Source organism: Enhydra lutris, unplaced genomic scaffold, assembly GCF_002288905.1.
Source record: "Enhydra lutris kenyoni isolate GAN:26980312 unplaced genomic scaffold, ASM228890v2 scaffoldscaffold71, whole genome shotgun sequence".
NCBI lineage: Eukaryota > Metazoa > Chordata > Mammalia > Carnivora > Mustelidae > Enhydra > Enhydra lutris.
This window is the reverse complement of record NW_019154155.1, coordinates 870,403-892,776: the sequence shown is the minus strand read 5'-3', so window position 1 is coordinate 892,776 and position 22,374 is coordinate 870,403. Positions and strand designations below refer to the sequence as shown.

At 34.4% G+C, this 22,374-nt stretch overlaps 1 protein-coding gene across 3 annotated transcripts in view; it reads left to right on the top strand.

The window, feature by feature from the left end:
• Positions 1–22,374, top strand: part of LOC111159923 (cyclin dependent kinase 8) — a 114,242-nt gene that overhangs the window by 56,621 nt on the left and 35,247 nt on the right. For all 3 annotated transcript variants that reach the window (XM_022522608.1, XM_022522607.1, XM_022522606.1), the window contains exons 3-4: positions 9,547–9,657; positions 14,094–14,234. In XM_022522608.1, coding sequence (XP_022378316.1) covers positions 9,547–9,657; positions 14,094–14,234 — 252 coding nt within the window. The remainder of the gene's footprint in view (positions 1–9,546; positions 9,658–14,093; positions 14,235–22,374) is intronic.

Sequence of the window (22,374 nt, the reverse complement as noted above, 5' to 3'; positions counted from 1 at the left end):
TTTTAATGTGTCTGATTGTGGTTCTTCAATCTAAAGTGAGCAGAAATTTTTATTTTTGATGAAATTTACTAATTTTTCCTTTTTATGACTATTGATTTCTGTATCTGGCTGAATAAATCTTTACTTATGGTTGTGAAGAAATTTTCTTTTGTTTTCTTCTAAAAGCTTTTGTTTTTTTGTTTATGTATACTTAAGTCATTTTTCTTTGTATAGGTGTGATGTAAGGTTTGAGCTTCTTTCTCACCTTACCCCCTATGAATGTACAGTTGTTGTAACATCACTTTTTAAAAAAGATTCTTCCCGCATTGACTTTGTTTGGCACCTTTGTAAAAATTTAAGTGACTGTGTAAGTATGGACTATTTCTGGGCTCTATTTTGTTCCATCTTTGTCTATACTTACGCCATTATCAGGTCACTCTAGCTTTACAGCAAGATTTAAAGTAAGATTGTATATGGCCACCAGCCTTATTTTTCTGTTTCAGGATTGTACTATTTTAGGTCCTTTGCATTATCATATAAACTTTTGAATCAGCTTGTCAGTTTTTATTTCAGTAATATGCCTGCTGGGATTATGGTTTGGATCAATTCAGGGAATATTGACACATCCAAACCATGAATCTAAAAAGATATAGTTTCAGTTTTTAAGGTTTTCTTTAATTTTCTCTACAGCATTTTATAGTTTTTTAGTTGTAGAGGTTTTGTACACCTTCTGTTAAATTCATTTCTAAAGAGCTTCATGTTTTCTGGCACTATTGTATATGGGATTATTTTTAAAATTTTAACTTAAAATTTTATTTCTCATTTGTTTGCTTCTATACTTAGAACTTTAAAAAGAAAAAATAGAACTTTTAAAATATTGTACATTTTAGATACATATGTAAATTCACTGGCAGGTTTTGATGATACATGCAGATTTTCTGCATAAATAATTATGTATGCAATTTAGGATAGTTTTCCTTCTTTCCATCTTTTTATTTTTATTTCTTTTCTTTTTGCACTGGCTCGGGACTTTCATATAATGTTGAAGAGTAATCAGGATGGATGTCTTTGACTTGTTCCCAATCTTGGTGAAAGTGTTTTCAGTGTTTCACCATTAGGTAAAATGCTAACCATAGGGTTTTTTTTAATAAATGCTATCAGTTAGACTAAGGAACTTCCTTCTATTTTTTTTATAAGTGGTATCAAATTTTTCTACATGTACCAAAATGACCTTGTAGTTCTCTTTTATTCTGATACATTGGTAGACTGCATTGATTTGTAATGTTTATCTAGTTTTGCATTCTTGAAATAATTCTTGCTTGGTTATATATTGCTAGGTTTGATTTAGTAATATGTTGTTAAAAAGCTTTAAGTGTATGAATTTGAAGGATGTTGGTCTATAATTATGTTTCCTGTAATGTCTTTGTCTTTGGTATCAAGATTGTGCTGCCCTCATGAAACACATTAGGCAGCCTTTTTTCATCTTCCATATTCTGACAGTTTCCGTAAGATTGATAGTTTTTCTTCCTTAAATGTTTGATAGAATTCACCAACCAATATTATTTACTTAGTAGATAAAGAGCTCTTCAGATTTTTTCATCTTGTGTTTGATATATTGTATTTTTTCTATAATTTGTCTATTGCCTTTTTTTTTTTTTAAGATTTTATTTATTTATTTATTTATTTGATAGAGATCACAAGTAGGCAGAGAGGCAGGCAGAGAGAGAGAGGAGGAGGCAGGCTCCCTGAGGAACAGAGAGCCCAATGTGGGGCTCAATCCCAGGACCCTGAGATCATGACATGAGCCGAAGGCAGAGGCTTTAACTCACTGAGCCACCCAGGCGCCCCAATTTCTTTCTTTTTTTTTTTTTTTAAAGATTTTATTTAATTGACAGAGAGATAGGGAGAGGGCACGTGAGCACAAGCAGGGGGAGTGGCAGGGAGAGGGAGAGGGAGAAGCCGACTCCCCACTGAGAAGAGAGCCCAATACGGGGCTCAGTTCCAGGACCTTCGGATTATGACCTGAGCCGAAGGCAGACGCTTAACTGACTCAGCCACCCAGGCACCTCTGTAATTTGTCTATCTCTAATTTGTCTATTTTGTTGTTGAATTTATTAGCACAAAGTTGTTCATAATATTCTGTAGATTTCACATCTATAGTTTCTGTGGTGATCTCCTATTTCATTGCAGGTTGTAATTTGTGTTTTCTGTTTATATCATTGATCTCTGTTCTTATCTTTATTCTGTTTTTCCTTCTACTTTGGGCTTACACATCTCTTTTATCTTCTTAAGATGGAACCTTAGATAAGTGATTTTAAATTATTCTTTTCAATAAGCAATTAAAACTATAAATCTTCCACTAAGCTGTGTTCTACTTGTATTCCATAAGTTTTGTTATGTTGTATTTTCATTGTCATTTAGTACAGAATATTTTTAGTTTTCTTTGTGATTTTTGTCTTTTATTTGTGGATTATTTAGAAATACATTGTTTAGGGGCACCTGGGTGTCTCAGTGGGGTAAGCCTCTGCCTTCTGCTCAGGTCATGATCTTAGGGTTGTGGGATCGAGCCCCACGTCAGGCTCTCTGCTCAGTGGGCCCCCTCTCTCTCTGCCTACTTGTCATCTCTCTCTCTGTGTCAAATAAATAAAATCTTTAAAACATATATATGTTGTCTAATTTTAGGGGTGCCTGGGTGGCTCAGTTGGCTAAGTGTCTGACTCTTGATTTGGCCTAAGGTCATGATCTCAAGGTTGTGAGATTGAGCCCTGCATTGGGCTCCATGCTCACCGTGGATTCTGCTTGTCCCTCTTCCTCTGCTCCTCTTATCACAACACACTCTTTGTTTCTCACAGTCTCTCGAATAAATTAATTAAATTTTAAAACATATATATAGTTAATTTTTAAACATGTATGGAATGGAATGGAAAACCCAGAAATGAATCCATAATTATATGGTCAGTTGATTTTTGACAAAGGAGGAATGAATATACCATTGAAAAAAGTCTCTTCAGCAAATGGTGTTAGGGAAACTGGACAGCTAAACTGGACTTGCAAAAGAATGAAACTGGACCACCTACTTTCACTATAAACAAAAATAAACTCAAAATGAATTAAAGACCTAAATGTGAGATCTGAAACCATAAAAATCCTTGAAGAGAGTACAGCAGTGATTTCTCTGTCATCGGCTATAGAATAATTTTTCCAGATCTGTCTCTGGAAGCAAGAAATATGAAATCCAAAGTAATCTATTGGGACGACATCAAAATAAAAGGTTTTTGCACAGCAAAAGAAACAGTTAACAAAATTAAAAAGGCAATCAACTTAACAGAAAAAGGTATTTGCAAATCACATATCTGATAAAGGGCTAGTATCCAAAATATATTAAGAACTGATACAGCTCAACACCCAAAAAACAACCCAATTAAAAAATGCACAGAAAATATGAACATTTTTCCAAAGAGGACATCCAGATAGCCAACAGACACAAAAAAGATGCCCAACATCACTCATCATCAGGAAATGCAAATCAAAACTACAATGAGATATTACCTTATACCTGTCAGAATGGCTAAAATAAAAAATACAAGAAATAACAACTGTTGGTGAGGTTGTGGAGAAGAAGGAACCCTGGAGCACTGTTGGTGAGAATACAAACTGGTGCAGCTACTGTGGAAAACAGTATGGATTTTCCTCAAAAAGTCCCAAACAGAACTACTCTACAGTTCAGTAATCACACTACTGGATATTTACCACAGAAATTCACAGGGATACATGCACCGCTCTGTTTATTGCAATATCACTTTTGATATCCAAATTATGGAAGCAGCCCAAGTGTCCACTGCTAGATGAGTGAATAGAGAAAAGTGTGTGTGTGTGTGTGTGTGTGTGTGTGTGTGTGTGCGTGCACGTGCACACATGTGCACACATACGCACACAAAAATATTCAGCCATAAAAAAAGAATGGAATCTTGCCATTTGCAACAATATGGATGGAGCTAGAGAATATAATACTAAGTGAAGTAAGTCAGTTAGAGAAAGACAAATACCATATTATATTACTATTTAGAATTAAACAAAACAAGCGAAAGGGGAAAGAGTCAAACCAAGAAATAGACTCTGTAACTATAGAGAACAAACTATTACTAGAGGGGAGTGGGTGGGAGATGGATGAAATAGGGGTTGGGGATTAAAGAGTACACTTACTACCATGATGAGCACTGAGTAACATATAGAATTGTTGAATCACTGTATTGTGCACCTGAAACTAATATAACGCTGTTATGTTAACTGCTGGAATTATAATTAGAAAACTTAATAAAATTTTTTTTAAACATGTGAGTCTTTTGGGATAATTTATTGCTGATTGCTAATTTATTTCCATGTGGCCAGAGCAAAGAGATCCTATATTTTAGAGACATATACTGAAATATTTACAGGTGAAATCATGTCAGATCTAGGATTTATTTCAAAATAATTCAGGCTAAGGTGGGAGGATGGGGTATGAATGTTGATAAAATGAGATAGGCTGTATCAACACAGGAGTCTGTTTTACTACTCTATTTTTTTTTAAAGATTTTATTTATTTAGTTGACAGAGATCACAAGTAGAGAGACAGGCAGAGAAAGAGAAAGGAGGAAGCAGGCTCCCCTCTGAGCAGAGAGCCTGATGCGGGGATCCTGGGATCATGACCTGAGCCTAAGGCAGAGGCTTTAACCCACCAAGCCACCCAGGCGCCCCTTACTATTCTATTTTATTTACGTTTAAAAAATTCTATAATAAAAAATCCAAAAGAAAAAAATATCCCGTCTCTTGGTGCATCTTATCAGTCCTCTTCCCTTCGTTAAGTCTTCCTCTGAGAAGTCCTTTTTACCCACCAGCCATCTCCTCTATTCTCTTACAGTCTGCCCCCAGTTTGTTTTCTTTCATAGCACTTATAATAAATTACAAGACACTGCTTTTTGTTGGTTTCTATTTTCACTACACTGTAATATATTTCTTCACCAGCGTGTGCTAGGTGTGACACAGTCTTTGTTCAGTAAGTACCTGTAAATGGGAGTGGGAAGAACTCCAAGCACTTCTAAAGTTAAGAGCATTGCATGTCTTCATCCTCATTGTATTGTTTGTGGTTTGTTTTGTATTTCCAGAATTTCTTGCTAGGTAGAATCCCTTAAGCTTATTGGTTTTCAAACTGTGCTTCAGTGGACGATCAGTAGTATTCCAAGAGGCAGCCTTGTAGCTGGAATAAGGTAGCGAGGGAAGCAGAAGTAAAACTGCAGACTCTACTTTTAAAGTTCACATCTGTTTTAATCTAGGCATCTCAGGGTTTGCTTTTGGTTTTATTCTTAACAACTCGCAAGAATTTGATTGAATAAACTTTCCACAGCTTTAACAAAATAATTGAAATAATTTTGAAATATTATTCTGTATACTGTTGTAGTAATTTCAACTTACCTATCATCATACCCATGGCATAAATGTAGAATTTATTATTTTTGCCATGTTGTAACATTTTAATATTAGAAACCGGTGTTATTTTGAGAATATCAGAAGTTTTATATCCTATTTTCTCACTGGTCTAGGTGTTATTTATTGACAAGATACAGTTTTAAATGTTATTAATTTATTTTTTATTTATTTGTACTTTAAGGGTTGAAATTAAGTATGATATTGTATGGTACAACTGGAATGAATTAAGTTGATAAAGAATGATGTATTAAGACATTTGTATTTTTAGTAGTACTCTTAGTACAGGAAATTTTAAGATTTTATTTCCAGTAGAATTAAAAGAATTTAGGTGATTTCTGTGATAGAAACCGTTGCTTAAATTTATTCAAACCTTTTCTTTAAATTTTTTTTTAACATAAAATCCTCAGAAAGACCAAAAAAAAAAAAAAAGAAAAGGTATCTACATGCTATGGGCTGGCTCTATGTGGTGATGAAATGCTGAAGTGCTTTTCATCAGCTGGGAGAACTTTGGGATGTTTCCACAGCGTCAGAGTACCAGACTTAAAGTACTGCCTGTAGCACTTAAAGTCCTGGCCAGATTACCGGTGCTTTACCTAGCTTTGCCACTTACCAGCTTTTAGGACTCAAGACAAGTTACTTAATTTCCTTGTGTTCTCGTTCTCTCATTTGTAAAATGATAATAGTGTCTCATGGGGTTTATTGTGAGGAACTTAGCATACTTCTTTGGGCCCGATAAACTCTTGGTAAATATTAGCTACTCTCAATAAATCATCAGTTACCACTGCTGCAGCCACAGCATTAGGATTGTGTGCTTACTTGCATTTGTCTCCCACTCGAGGACTTCAGCAAGTCTTAGCACATTTTATATGCCAGGACTTAGTACATCTCCACAGTGGCTGGCGTGAAGGAGGCATTTGCTTAATGGTAGTCCTGCCAAATGTAGCCCAGCTCCCTGATTTTTTGGAAGTACTTCAATAAAAATATTGACTTAGACGTAATTCCCCACCGAAACTCAGTTTCCATCTCTAACCCCATACCGACCCATCTCCTGATAAATCTCCCCTACCCAATATTAGAGTGTTTTACTTAGTAATAGTAGTTATTTACTATATTAGTTTGCCAAGGCTGCCAGAACAAAATACTATGAACTGGGTGACTTAAACAACAGAAACTTACTTTCTCAGAGTCTGCAGAGTTGGTTTCTTCTGCGGCTTCTCCTGGGCTTGCAGACAACCACCCTCTTGTGGCCTCTTCAGTGGCTGTCTATCTGTACAAGCTGCCCTGGTGTCTCTCTGTGTGTCCTGACCTCCTCCTCTTAGAAGGTCACCATTCAGATTGGATTAGGGCCACCCTACTGACCTTATTTTAACTCAGTTGCCTCTATAAAGGCCTTGTTCTCAAATACAATCACATTCTGAGGTACTGGGGGTTAGGGCTTCAACAAGAATTTGGGGAGATTCAGTCCATAACACTGTTACTTACTTACTTACTTACGATTATAATTACTTATAATAATGATAGTTCTTATTGTTAATATATTATTAAATCATTACCCTGGAAGATTTGTTGTCTGACTAGTCAGCTGGATGGTTTAAAAATAGAAGAGGATTAGCTTTTTTAAGACGTAGATTTTTTGAAGAAATGGAATAAGGTTTTATGATAAAAGCAGTGATCTTAGTCCACAGATCAGAAGCAAAGCGTGTGTTGTATATGCCTTTTAATTTGTATGTATTGTTTATTCACAAATTCATTATTCACCAAAAACTTAATGAGTGCCTACCAGGTGCCTAGGCAGGGTGCTAGAAGGTAGCAATCGTGAGCAAAACATGTAGCTGCCATTGGCCAGTTCACAACCTAGTATATACTTAAAATACCTGTGCCTCTGGAATGTAAGGAGAAATAGTTCCCCAGTGTATTAGGTCTTAAGAAAGTGTTGGTATTTGGGGCACCTAGGTGGCTCAGTCTCTGCCTTAAGCTCAGGTCATGACTTCGGTCGTGGGATCGAGCCCTGCACCAGTCTCCCAGCTCAGCTGAGAGCCTGCTTCTCACTCTCCCCGTGCCTGCCTCTGTGCCTGCTTATGCTCTCTATCTCTCTTGTCAAATAAATAAAATCTTTAAAAAAAAGTGTTGGTATTAGACCTTAGAGTGCTGACTTTGTACTTTAAAACCCAATTAATTAATTTTAAAAGCATTAAAATCCTGATTTGAACCACTACCTAGGACTGTGATCATGAGCAAGTTATTTAATCCCCTCAAACCACTATTTCCTCATTTATTAAATTAGAAGTAATATAAATATTTCATAGGGTAATTCATGATTCAGTGACATAATGCATGTCATATGTTTAGCACCATACTTGGCACTTACGAAGAACTTAATAAAATGGTTGCTGCTGGTTTTGTTTTGTTTTTTGTTTGTTTGTTTGTTTGTTTGTTTTCCAGTACAGGAGCTAAGCCTTATCTTGGAGGTGAAATTGAGGAGATACTAAGAATAGCTTTTTATGTAGGTTTCTAATAATTGGAGAGAACTTTTGCCAGAGCTTTGGAGTTTGTTATAATTTCTACCCTGCCAGTTTCCAGAAAGGATTTGAAATAGTGCCTGAGAAGTGTGTTCCAATCATGAGGTAATGGAGAAAACACTGACCCAGAACTAAGATGAACTTAGCACTGGGTTTAGTTCTGGAGCCAGCTGGATGATCCTGGGTAATCCCGAAGTCTAGACTTTCCCTATCAGATTCTTTGCCTTCTTTATTAATTAGGAAATGGTTAATCTTAGATACTGACCTTTAGGTTTCTGAAGCTTTGTGTACAATCTCTGAAGTCTTGTAAGTTTGAAATTATATTCTAAAAGCAGAAATCTATAACTTGAATTTAATCTTCCTCCTGAATAAAGTAATTATCACTTTCCAGAGAATAATGATTAATATAAATGAGTATTTAATAATAGTCCATTCATAGTCTTTCCTTGGCTGAATTCATTTCAGAATCCCTAATATATTGTTAACATTGCATTTATATTCTTGTTTTGGAAGCAGTGTTCTTATAAAAGGTACTAAAGTCATAAGTTCTAAAACCTTGACTTTCTCACATGGCTGTCATGTATTTGGAAAACATTTGGAAGGCACTGTGTAACTCGGTTTTAACTGATAAAGACATAGTATCAGGCTTCTTGAGAAATTTTTTCTTGACATTGTTACTGCTGTTGTTCCTTTTTTTTTTTTTTTTTTTTCCTGGCAGAGTAGGAATAGTTTTTAACTGATGGATTATTAGGCCCACTTTGGTTAATAAATGAGAATGAAATAAGGCAATAAAAGTTTTTTTTTTTAAAGATTTTATTTATTCATTTGACACAGAGAGAGAGATCACAAGTAGGCAGAGCAGCAGGCAGAGAGAGAGGAAGGGAAGCAGGCTCCCTGCTGAGCAAGGAGCCCTATGAGGGGCTCTATCCCAGGACCCTGGGACCATGACCTGAGCCGAAGGCAGAGGCCCAACCCACTCAGCCACCCAGGCGCCCCGCAATAAAAGATTTTAAATAGAATGTCCTTTTAGGAAATGAGAAAGGTTAAGCCATAAAAATGTGTTCTGCTTAGATGCCTATGTCTGTATAAGTTCTTTATTATTTTATTAAAATTTATAAAATCTTAATCAACTGCATAATTTAGTGCCTAAAAAAATAGATGCTATATCTCACAGAATTACAGATTTTAATTTTCATCTGATATTTGATATCGACAAATGTTATATTTTCTAATGTTGCAGTTTTTTAAAAGCTGTTGATTGAACTGTACACTTAAAATTGTTTAAACGGTGATTTTAATGTTGTATATTTTATCACAATTAAAAACCAAAACAAAAGTAAAAACCAACTAAGCAATAACAACAAAACAGATTTACTCAGTTATATCGTCTCAGTATCTTTTCTCCAGAGTTTTTCTGCATTTGTTACTGAAGCACATATCTGGACACTTTCAAAATAGTGTGGGTACTTACTAGATTTTTAGGATTGATTACCATTGGGTTTATATTTCTGTGAATTACAAATGTATGATTTAACATTATTTTCATGGCAAAGATTTTTAATTGCTCTTCCTTGTTTTGCAGTTACTTCGAGAGCTTAAGCATCCAAATGTCATCTCTCTTCAAAAGGTTTTTCTGTCTCATGCTGATAGGAAAGTATGGCTTCTGTTTGACTACGCTGAACATGACCTCTGGGTAAGGTGAATTGCTGGTAGACATCGAGCCATTGGTTTCAGTCAGGGATTAAGAGTGACTAGAAACAATTTTAATTTATCTTACTATGAGATTTACATTTTAAAAATAAAAGTGACCTCATAGAATGTGATTGATGAATTACCAAGTCTAGGGTATTTTACTTTGTATTACTACATTTTGATCTTATCAGAGTAAACTTTGTAACATGCTACAGAAAAATAGTACAATCTGAAGAGTATAAGAATAAGAGTTATTTAGTATTGTTTCCTAACTGTAGATTTTTGATAAAATTTTAAAAAGTAACTGTAATAACTATTTTGTTAGAGAATTTTAAAGGCAGCATGTTTCCTTTTACTCTATAAAGGAATATAAAATGAGAAAGTGTTATCCTTATATAGGAAGATAAATATGTTATATTTGGAAGACTAGACTGAGACTTAACGGTTTTTTGTCTGTTTTTTGTCATATGACATTTTGTCTATTTGTTTTTTGTCATATGACATTAAGCAAGTCTCTTAATGGCTCTGAAGTTGCAGTTCCCCCAAACCCATTTGTAAAATGTGGTACTTTTCCTACTTTTTTACAGGATTTTTCTGAAGAGCAATTTTGTATTTGAAAAACTTTATAAACTAAGTGTACTATACAAGTGTAACATACTATTAATCATTTATTGAATATTTTTCATATTTAATACTCCATGTTCTAATGCATTTCTTATTTCCATCAGCAGAAGTTCAATGTTGTACTTACTTGAATTGGGCATGTTCTTGTATAGGAAGAATTGTTTGTGGAAGAGAGCTCCCAGTTAAATCCTTGAAGATTCTCAAAGTCAAGTAATTACAGTCTATTAGATTAGTTTTATTAGGTTAGCTAATACAATGACAAAAATGATGTTATATTGATAAAAATTATTACTAAACTGAGAATTTAAATTTATCTTAGCTAAATAGCTGAATTACAAACAGCTAACTCAGTATTTTGCATTTACTCATTAGATCATTTTTTAAATTGGTATTTACAGAAGTTTTGGGTAACTATAAAATTTACTCCTTTATGTTCTTTGGAAGTCTGAAATGCCATCTTGGGGATAAGAGTTTATGATATATCTAAAGAAAATAGCAGTATAGCCAAAATAATTTTGAAATATACTCACAAAACTTATATCCTGTTCAGTCTTGTGTAAAGAGCATGTTAACACAGACTACAGTTTAGAAAATAAAGCAAGTGAACAAAAACGCAATATTACATTAAGTTAATAAGTACTTCATTTCTGTGACCTGTATTTTTTCTAGTATTTAATAAGTAATTTAATAAGATCTTTAAGTGTTTCACTGTGTTTTGTATACTGTTCTATATTTATATTTATATATTGGTTGTGCATTTATTGAAGTAAATACCAGAGAAAACATATATACAGATCTTCCTTGACTGACATGGGGTTACATTCCTAGTAAACCCATCACAAATTGAGAATCTGGAACATCACAGCATAGCCTAGCCTACCTTAAACATGCTGAGAACGCTTATATCAACCTCCAGTTGGACAAAATCATCTAACACCAAGCCTATTTTACCATAAAGTGTTGAATATCTCATGTTAGTAATTGAATTCTGTACTGAAAATGAAAAACAGAATGGCTGTATGAGTATGGAATGGTTGTAAATGTATGGGCTGTTTACCCTTACTGACTGGGTATAGTAGCTGCCCTTGCCCGGAGTCACAAACGAGCATTACACTGCATGCCACCAGCCTGGGAAATGATCAAATTTCAAAATTCCAAGTATGGTTTCTGCTGAATGCTTATTGCTTTTACTCTGTCATAAAGTCAAAAAATCGTAAGTTGAACCATTGTAAATCGGGACCACTGATACTGCTATGCAAGGGATTATAATCTTCTGGCTCAATTTTAAATATCTTTAAAATTTACATTTTTTCATTCAGCTGTAGTTTGTAAATATAAATACAAAATTTTGAAATAAAACTAGTAAAAATTCTAGTAAAATGCTCAAAAATAAGTTTGCCTTCTAAAAATAGTACAATAGTTTTAAACTCTTTTGCTAATTTCTAGAACTAGCCTCATTTTCATAATTTCAGCTTCAACAGATTTCAGAAATTGAAACTTACATGGGTTTCATATAGTTTCAGATTTATAAGAAATATATTTGCTCTGTGGATTCCTGTTTCCCATGAGTAAATGCAGTTTGATTCAAATTGTTTTTATGTTATCTGGAAGGAATTGCTTTTGAACTGAAAGTAGACATCAAATTTTCTGTTTTACGAAACTATTGTCCAAAGTCAATGCTGGTTGTAAATATTTTTGTTGTTGTAGCTTCTGTTCTTTTAAAATAAATCTAATCAAATCAAAGTGGGATTCTGTTAATAAAAATTTGTTAAATTAGGGTGGCCAGTATTGAATTGAATACTCATACTCAAGCCTAACATGAAATCAAATTATATGACCCAAATTTATGAGAAATTTCTAGGCTGGTTTATAATCATGATTTGTAATACAATGTGATTTGTAATAATTGAACATAGGAGATAGTATTATATTCAATATAATTCCTAACAGGCTAGTATGTGATATCTAATTTTACATGTAGGTATAAATAATTATACTTTTACAAATTATGCTGCATGCAGTGTTGCCAGATATGTGTATATATAGTCATCATTGGCTTTGTTGTCATCTTATTAATAATATTCATTGAAGTCAAGTAAGTACTTTTAATGTTCATTTTAATAAAAATCAAATAATTCACTTTACTAAAACCTCCTTTATCCATTTGATTTTCTTATTTTAATTGGAATATTGAAGTGAATTAGCTGGGGTAAGGTGGCAGAGTGTAACAAAACAGTCCCAATAAAAAGAGTCATTAAAAAAAAAAAATCACTCAGATGTTGGTGAAATTTCATGATAATCACACCACATATTTATTATATAGCCCTGAAATAAAAATGAAGGTAAGAGATTTCCCCAGTGTAGTTTTTTGTAGTTATAAAATATTGGTTAAGAAAAAAAAAGTATTTTGTTAAAATTTAATGAAAGTGTTAACTGAAGAAATGCCTATGCTATGGCATCATTTTTTTAACCTCCCCTACATATTATTCTTACTCTGGCAAATTTTAATTTTTAAAAATATGTATTTTAATATATTTTTATTAAGCTCCAGAGAACCACTAGCCCTTATTAAGGTGAACAGACTTTATTGTCACACCATTTCTTGGGATAGGTGACAGAACATTCTAGATTATTGAGTTGTAGCTCTGTTTTGTTTGACTGTTTTTAAATACTTTGGAAAAATAACTGAGAAGAAAATTAAAATAGTTAATGCTGCTGTTAAAGTATAGATTAATCATACTATATGCATGCCAACTGATATAATTTATCTTCCCACCAGGTAGTCTTTGCTATATATTTTTTCTTTGGAAAGTAAAACTCCTTCACTCATTAGTTACTAGTTATTTCTTATCCATGTTCCACTTTTTATATCATCAGAAAATAGGAAGCGAAAATGTTGACCTCTAATATAAAATAAGTCACTCTTAGTTATGTTTATTAATTTCAAGAATATGCTTAATATTCACTCAGAATTACTGCTCAAGAGTCTTTTCACGTTCACATGAGGTGCCAGGCATATACCTATGTTTTACATACAGCAAAATTGACTTCAGCTGAATTGTAGGTGTTCTTACAGTTTAAATGTGCTTTAATTAAAACGGAGAAACCTGTCAAGAGAGTTTGAAACATTGGATCTTGTTTCTGTTGGGGTACCTTAATTTTTAAGTGATTTTTCTGTTTATAAAGTGGTATTGTGTTTTACCAGATGTCCACTGATACTATTCCTGGAACACTTTCAATGGTTAGTACAGGCTGTTTTTTTTCTGAATCTTTCATGTTTCTAAATATTTTCAGTGTGAACTGGTCATTTACATGTTATTTCTTTATGCTTCTGTGTATTTTACTGAAATAATTTTCCTATTTGCTTTGTTTATAACTCATGTATTATAACTAGGTACCATATCTATGCTGTGTCAGCCAACCCAGAAGTCTCTCTTGAAATTTGTTCTATTTTTTTTTTTTTCTTTTCATTTAATCACTACAGATAAAAAAGATTCTGTTCTTGAAAATTTCCACCAGGTAAACAGGGATTGAGTATACTCTGAAAATAATTTTTAATTATGCTTTCAAAATAAAATCACATTATTCTTTGCTTCTCTGTTGCAGTCATTTATTTTCTGAGACATGATTACATGCTTAGGAAATGAAACTTTAGCTCTAAATTTTATGTTACCCAGCAGAATCTAAGGTTATATTTTCAATATCTTTGGGAATCCCTGAGTGTTTCTTTTTCTGGCAGGATTATATTATACATCAAATTATCTTTCCCTCTTTTCTTTTTTAAGCTTCTGGTGATATTTTTCTTTCTTTCAGCATATAATCAAGTTTCACAGAGCTTCTAAAGCAAACAAGAAGCCAGTTCAGTTACCTCGGGGAATGGTGAAGTCACTATTATATCAGATCCTAGATGGGATTCACTACCTGCATGCTAACTGGGTGTTGCACAGGGATTTGGTAAGTTGATGTAGTTAGGTCTAAGCTAGCAAGATGCCTTTCTAGTTGGGCGATTTTCTAGTTGTTTCTAGATATTAGTGCTGCGTAGACCTCCACACCTTACAGAGGGAGTGAGGGTGCTATAGTCTCATAATATAGTCTAGCATTGTGCTGTTTATATGATACATCCTACTTCTCGGACATACCCTGGCCGACACTTACTGAAGAAATGAAAGAGGGCACATTTATTTTCCTAAGCTTTTGTTTGCTTTTAAGACTGTAAATGAAGTATTGGCTTGCTTGCTTATTAGGTGCTAGGCAAACTCTAGAAATTGATATATTTATGAATAACTTGGAAATGAAACTTTTGGAGCCTACTATATACTAAGTTACATATTAGAAGAGGAGATATTAATTCAATCTGCTGATTTTTTTAAGCCTCACTATATTAGTAGCACATTTATTAATCGTAATCGAGTACCTTATTCAGAAGCCTTGCCATGTTAAGGTACATTGAATTTTTAAGAATTTGGAAGCTTCAGAAATTGGCTTACTTATTTTTATTTTACATGACAGAATAATTTATACCTTTTTAAAACCCATCTAGGATAAAGATGTTCATTAAATTGTGCATTGTTCATTAATCTTCATGGATGTAAATTTAAATCTCAAATTCCCCTTATTGCATAATTACATTGTGCTTTTGTTGTTCTTTTCTTTGTAAAGGTGGTAACTATAGTAAAATTTATAACAATGCCTTCATTCCAAACAATTATAAACACAATGCTGGAACTGGTGATTTGGTCTCTACTTACATGTGTTACATTGGAAAAAACCCTGTAGACTTTGAGGCAGAGCTGATCTGCCCCTTGTACATATTCTTTCCAAGCTGCTGTGTATTCAATACCTTCAGATCAGATGTTCCAGTGTCATAATTTCTGGTTCTTTCTTCTGTCTTCAATAAATCTCCTTTCAATATGTTTAATGGTATTTATTTTATCTGTAGTTCTCATACCTAGAAAGCATTTAGACTGGGACCAATAACATCAGAAATTTGGTTGAAAGAACTTCTTTATTTTTAATACTACTGGAAAACTCATAGTTGATATATGTAACAGAAGTAGGACAAATCCATTGACTCTTTATGAATATGAAAATAAGGGGCTTCTGGATGGCTCAGTCATTAAGCATCTGCCTTCGACTAAGGTCATAATCTCAGGGTCCGGGGATTGAGCCCCACATTGGGTTCCCTGTTCAGCAGGGAGACTACTTCTCCCTCTCCCTCTCCCCGCTATTCTGCCTGCTTGTGCATGTGCACACGCTCTATCGCCTCTGTGTCAAACAAATAAAAAAAAAAAAAAAATTCAACCTTTATGGGTGGAGTCAACTTAGGGAAAAATTATTACTACTTTTGAGCTACTGACCTTTTTTCATGATCTCTAAAAGAATAAAATCTGGCAAAAGGGCATTTTCCCCTAATTATGCTGAGATGACACAACATTTGCTTTTCACAGTAAGTTCTTTTTCATCATTAAAATATGTTTATTAGATGAATACAAATAAACCAGTATTTAAATTGTTAATGTATAATATACTTAAACCACTTACAGTAATATTAACTACAGTAGTGAAAATAATTATAAAGTTTAATTTTTTAAAATTTCTCTTTTGGGATAGCTCTTTCTATTGGTGCAGCCTAAATGAGTTCTCTTTGACTCAGGCAGGGATGGTGTAGGACATGTTATTTCAAAGTTCTCTGTCTATTAGTGGTGTGCCAGGAGGTGGGGGCAGGGGAAGCAGTGCATTCTAGATGGCAGTAACAGAGGGATACACTCTCTGGAGATGATTTAAAAATAATAATGAAACAGATGAAAAGTAGTTATTTTCAGCGTATTATCACCATATGCTGGCAGTTGTGAACAATATCAGTGATAAAATATCCCCATACACAGAGCAAACCACTCCCACTCCTCTACCCCCTTTATATGCCACTGTTATCTGTTTAGTAGTCAGTTTATCCAAAATATTTTCTAAACTGTAATATATTATTTGTGTCACGCTTCCTTTTTGATTTCTCCATTTGGAGTGAGAGTTCCTGTATCATCTGTGTATGACTCCTTACACCTAACTCTTCTGTGCATCACAGGCCCACAAGGGCGCACTGAACCGTTGTGTCATTAAAGTGGTCAACTCTGCCCCCAGTCTGGATCTTACTGGGTCAGGTGCTTACCGCTTGAATTTGTTCTCAATTTTTAAAGAAATACTCGTTATCGAGTTTTATTTTGTGGGTTTTTTTTTTAATGTACCAACCTTCTGCTAACTGAAAAATAGATTTTGGAGTTTTGAGGTCATGATGTTCAACTATAGTTACATTAGAAATTCATATATGAATTCTACTTTTTTTAATATATGAATCTCCAGTGTAAAAAAGTATTTACTTTCAAGATGTTCTTCAGAAGCTGTATGCTTTTTAAACTCTTTGTTATTATTTGCAGATGAAATATTTACCCTATAAGAATAAATATAATTAATAGTTCATTTCATTCCTTGCTTCTTTTCATTCAGATTTAGATGAAATGTGGCAATATATATTGACCTTAGAAGACCTATATAGATTTCTAATTTACGAATTGAACTAGTTGGTTGAGTTACTAACTTGCCATGAAAAACATCATACTAAGATGGATAATAGGCACAGACTCCCTAAAAACATCATTTTAATAATGCCCCAGAATGTTACTGAAGCTTTTGCTTAAAAAATTGTCTTCATTATTAATAGACCTACTGGTTTGAGGTGATAGAGTTACGAAGTTCTTTGATACATGAAGCTGAACTTTAACAATTAATAATCCTATTTAGTAAAGATTAATTTGTCACTGTTAACTATCACATAGTAGATCTGTAACTGGGGTTATCATCCATGGTGGGAAATAGAGATTTAGTAATTCAAACTCTGGTTGGACTGAAGTTGGTAATAAATGCATAAGTGTGTGGCATTTTTAAGAAGAATGGGCCTGAAAGAAAACACATGCAATATTTATTTTTGTGAGATAATTTATGATCTAAGCCAAAATTTTTTAGTTTTAGAACATTAAAATATGTATGTATAAGTTGGTTTGCTTTTACACTTAATCTGTTTGCTGTAAGTAGAGATAAATAAAAACAAAGGTGCATGCTTTGTTCTTCCCTTTGACTGCTCTTTCTTTCCCTTTCTTCCTTTGTTCTCTCCTTGGGAAATGAATAGTCTGACCAACAGGCTCTGTTCCTTGTTCTGGCATTACCATCGTATTAGGATTCTCCAGAGAAACAGTAAGAGTGTGTGTACACACACACACACACACACACACACACACACACACATATACACACAGAAAGAGAAAAAGAAAAGTTTAATTTAAGGAGTTCCCTCAGGCAAATTGTGGAGGCTTGGTAAATCCAGAAAGTGCAAGATAGGCGAGAAGGCTGGAGACTAAAGGGAACAGTTGCCATTAAGTCCATGGCAGTATGCTGTCACAATTTTTCCTCTCGTTCAGGGGAGATCAGTCTCTGTTCTATTAATGTCTTCAACTGATTGAATAAGGCCCATCAATGTTATGGAGGGTGAGCTGCTTTTCTCAAAGTCTACAAATTTAAATGTTAATCTCATCGAAAAATGCCTTCACAGAAACATTCAGAAAAATGTTTGGCCAAATATGTGGGCACCATGACCCAGCCAAGCTGACACAGAAAATAACCATCCTATACAAATGAATAAACAGAGGCACAAAGTTGAAACAATATGGGACCATGTTTTTTTAACCCTCAATTATCTGCTTATATAAAATAGGAGTGTTGGGTTAAGGAATATTAAGATATTTTACCTGCTACTAAGTCTTAATGAAAACTTCAAATAAAGATACTATTTAAATGACTCAAAATAAGGAAAGGTTTGAAGTCTTATTAGTCTGATTGGGTTGAGTTTGGTGGTTTTTCTGAGCACAAATAAAAAGATAGTAAGCACCAAAATCATATTTGATACTTTTTGTGTAGAAGCCAAAGTTTGATTTGGCAATGGTGTCTGAAGTCTTTCTTCTGAAATGATAGTCCTCTCTGACTGAGTTAAAGCCCTTTGGCAAGGCCATGAGAAGCTGTCACTACTAGTGCCTCTACTATGACCATTTTAGGACACCAGCTACCCGGCCAGTTCACTCTCTTTCTGCCCTCTTTCAGTAGAAATGAATATTTTTGGTATAACCTTCTAATTTTAGGATTGGTTTTCTTGTGCAGTTGGGAATAAATTTCAAAGTCAGGCTGTGATTTTTGTTTGTTTGTTTGTTTGTTTTAAATAAGAAAAAGTCCATGAGTAGATTAAAATTTAAAAATCTCTGCATGTCGGTATTTGTGAATTGAAGTGAAAGCTAGTTATAATCTTTTTTTTTTTTTTTTTTCCTTCTTCTCACTCTGTATACCTACTTCCAGCTAACTCAAAGGTTGCCCTGCCTACCTGAATCCTTTCTTCTCTTCATCTCTGGTGTTTAAAATTCTGTTCATCCTTTGAAGCTCTGTTCCTGCTACCTCAGCAAAACAGCTCCCCCTAATCACTGGAAGTGAGTGGAAGTGAGAATGTGTACATCTAAAGTCCTATAGCAGCTACTTTGAACTATCAAGGGCACTTAAACTAGTTTTGGTAATAAGTTCTTTATTTGATTATAAGTTCTTGAGGACAAAGACTGGCTTAATTTGTATTTGTATCCCTCCCAGTGCCTAGCAAAATACACAATCAGAGTATACGATACTACTTATATTTGTTGAATGAATAAACTAGCTCATTTGTAACAGAAACAAAGTGGCTTCCAAGGTGATTCTCCATAGGTTATTTCTGCTACCTGATGTTTCTCCTACTACTACTCTGTTACATTTCTTCTTTTGACCTACCCTCTTAGCTCTGCTATGGTTTACTGCAGTGGAGCAGTGCAAAAGATCTCTTAATACTATATTTTTAGTTCTTTTCAGTGGCCTCCCTCTTTCTACCTAAAAGAACTAGACTCTTAGCTGTCAGTCCAAAGACCATTCAGCCAATGGTATTGATCTGTTGATTTCTTTTTTTTTTTAACTAAAATTTTTTTCAGTGTTCCAAAATTCATTGTTTATGCACCACATGAAACCTGTTTTAACTATTTTTTCATGTTTTGATGTAATGTATTTTTTCCAATGTTTTCCTTTAATCTTAACATAAGAAAATCTCCACCATAAGTCCCTTACTTTTTTCAAACACATCTTAAAAGTCCCTTCTGTGCGAATTATACTTTAATTGTAGATAAGGCAGCAGTACCTATCTTCTGAACTTGAAACTCTCATATTTCACTGTTTTACCATAAGTGACCAGTTCATTACTAGTCACAATGTAAATACTTTAATTTCTAGCTAATATTTATTCACTTTTAGTTTTCTAGTGCATTCAGTGTTGGTTGAATTTTATGCTTTTGGCTGAAAATATTCATCCAGCCATATCAGACCACAGAAATGATTAACACTTAAATCAGACTCTAAATATTAAAGACTTGGGCTTTCAATACATTTGCTAGGGAACATAGGAAAGTAGTTATTATGATTGGCCAATGAACCATTAATTTTTGTTAAATATATAACAAGTTCTCATGTGGTCATTAATGTGTTCCACTTTTTTTTTTTAAACTGATAATCAAAAGTTCATTTTAATTATTAGCTTAATGGTTTTATCATAGTGGTATTTAACTTGGAACTACCAGACACATAATGTTGCACTAAGTGGAGTGTAATATTAAGTGAGAGATATTGTAACTTTTCATCATAGCTTTTTTTTTTTTTAATTCAAGCTGAATTACAAGGCTATATATGAAATTTGTTTTGTTGGAGTATTGCATCTATCAGCTGTAATTTCTCTTGCCCGAAACTAATTCAAAACAGTTTTTTATGCCACAGTAAATTTTCTTAGAAAATAAATCTCGGGGTGCCTGGGTGGCACAGTGGGTTAAGCGTCTGCCTTTGCCTCGGGTCATGATCCCAGGGTCCTAGGATCGAGGCCCGCATCAGGTTCCCTGCTCAGCAGGAAGTTTGCTTCTCCCTCTCCCTTGGGCCCTCACTCTCTCCAGCTCATTCTGTCTGTCTAACTCACTCTTTCTCAAATAAATAAATTAAAAAAAAAAAAATCTCTACAGAGATTTCCTTTAGGGCTATGCCAGTAGAGATGTGCTACTGTGAGAAGTGTATCATGTGAGAAATAGTTCAGTGGGCCACTCTATATACATATTTAAAAGAGGCTTAAGCCATTTCAAAGCTTTAATCTGACTTTAAAAAATCTGATAGTGCTGTTGCCCTGCAGTTAATTCTAATTATCTCCAATAACTTGGAATCACTTGGTGGGGCTTCAGCTGTCCTTAGTGAAGGATGGGTTGGTTTCCTAGCAACCATCAAATAAGATCAAAATCTCTGAGTGAGCCAAGCACTGAAACTCAGTTTCAGAGGGCCTTCTTTATCGAGGCATCTTGTCATGTATTGATGGTAGCATGATGAATTATGGGGTATTCTGGGTCTGATTCTCTTTATTTGAGTGAAAGATCGCCTGGTTTATTGGTTTTGCTTACCAATACTAATGTTTGCTCATGGTGATATGGTTTGTTTTTAGGTGCATGTTTTATTGTCTCTTGAATTCTGTCACTAATAAGTGAAAAAACTGAGAGGCAAAGAGGTTAAATGACTTGATTCTGGTTACTTGGAGAACTATGAAACAGCTGGATGGATCACTAAATGTAGAAATTTTTCTTCTAGGTCAGTGATTTTTAAATTGCTGGTTGTAAGCCGTAAGTGAATTAAGAGAGCACACAACACAACCAGCCTTTTCATTTTTTATTTTTTTAATGGGACAGAATTTTTAAGAAATCAGTACATTATGTATTAAGGGCAGTTACTTGTTTCACTTATATATGTTTATATGTGAATATTGTCATTTAATATTAAATGATTTTCTTCCTGTGGATTGTCTTCAGAAAGGTTTGAAAGCCACTGCACTTTACTATTTCTTGAAAGGTATTTGATATGGTTAGGAAGATAAGAAAAAACTTACTCAAATCTTTAGAAAATACTTGGTCCCAAATTGTAAGTACTTAAATGTTTTACACAAACTTCTTGACAGTGATGTTTAAATTATTTTGAATAACAGCTGCCTTTAGGGAATACATTTTTCTAAGTAGGGTTTATTTACGGGTGGGAGAATTCTAGGCAATTTTCACTTTCTTCCTTTAATAACTTCTAAATTGTCTGAATAGTTTGCAGTTAACATATATTATTGATATAATCAGAAAAAAGTGTTTTATCTAGACTAGAAACTGAGGAAAATGTATAGTTAGGCTGTTACTGTGTGGCTTAGGGTGTTTTTATGTTGTTAAAGATGATGCTGTTAAAAAAAGAAAGAAAGAAAGGAAGAAAATATGTCCATACATTTCTTTCTGTCTAAAAAGAAGGGCCAGTAAATTCTTTTTTTTTTTTTTAGATTTAATTTACTTATTAGAGAGAGAGAGAGAGAGAGAGAGGGCGCACACAAGCAGAAGCAGGCAGCGTGGCAGACAAAGGCAGAGAGAGAAGCAGGCTCCCTGCTGAGCAAGGAGCCTGATGCGGCACTCGATCCCAGGACCCTGGGATCCTGACCTGAGCCGAAGGCAGCGGCTTAACCAACTGAGCCACCTAGGCGTCCTGGGCCGGTAAATTCTTTAGGGGTTAAAAAAAAAAAAAAAAAAAACTTGAGAATACTCATATGCTGGAACAGGAAGAACAACAAAATAATTGAACAGTTGGGAAGAAAGAAGCCTGCATTCGCAGCCTCCGTTCGGTTTTTTGCCCCTTCTCTGTGCTTTAGCTCCATGAGTGTGGGGAACATGTTAAGCATGTTTCTTTAAAACAGAACTTTAGGATGTGGTGTGTATAGGTGGCTCAGTTGGTTAAGGGTATGACTCTTGATTTCTGCTCAGATCATGATTTCAGGGTCCTGAGATGGAGCCCGTCTGCAGCATGCTTAGGATTCTCCCTCTCCCTCTGCCCACCCCATTACCCGCCACCCCTGCCGCCACCGCTGCCTGCTATCTCACAAAAACAAAGGGCTGCCTGGGTGGCCCACTCTGTTAAGCTCTATAAGCTCTGCCTTTGGCTC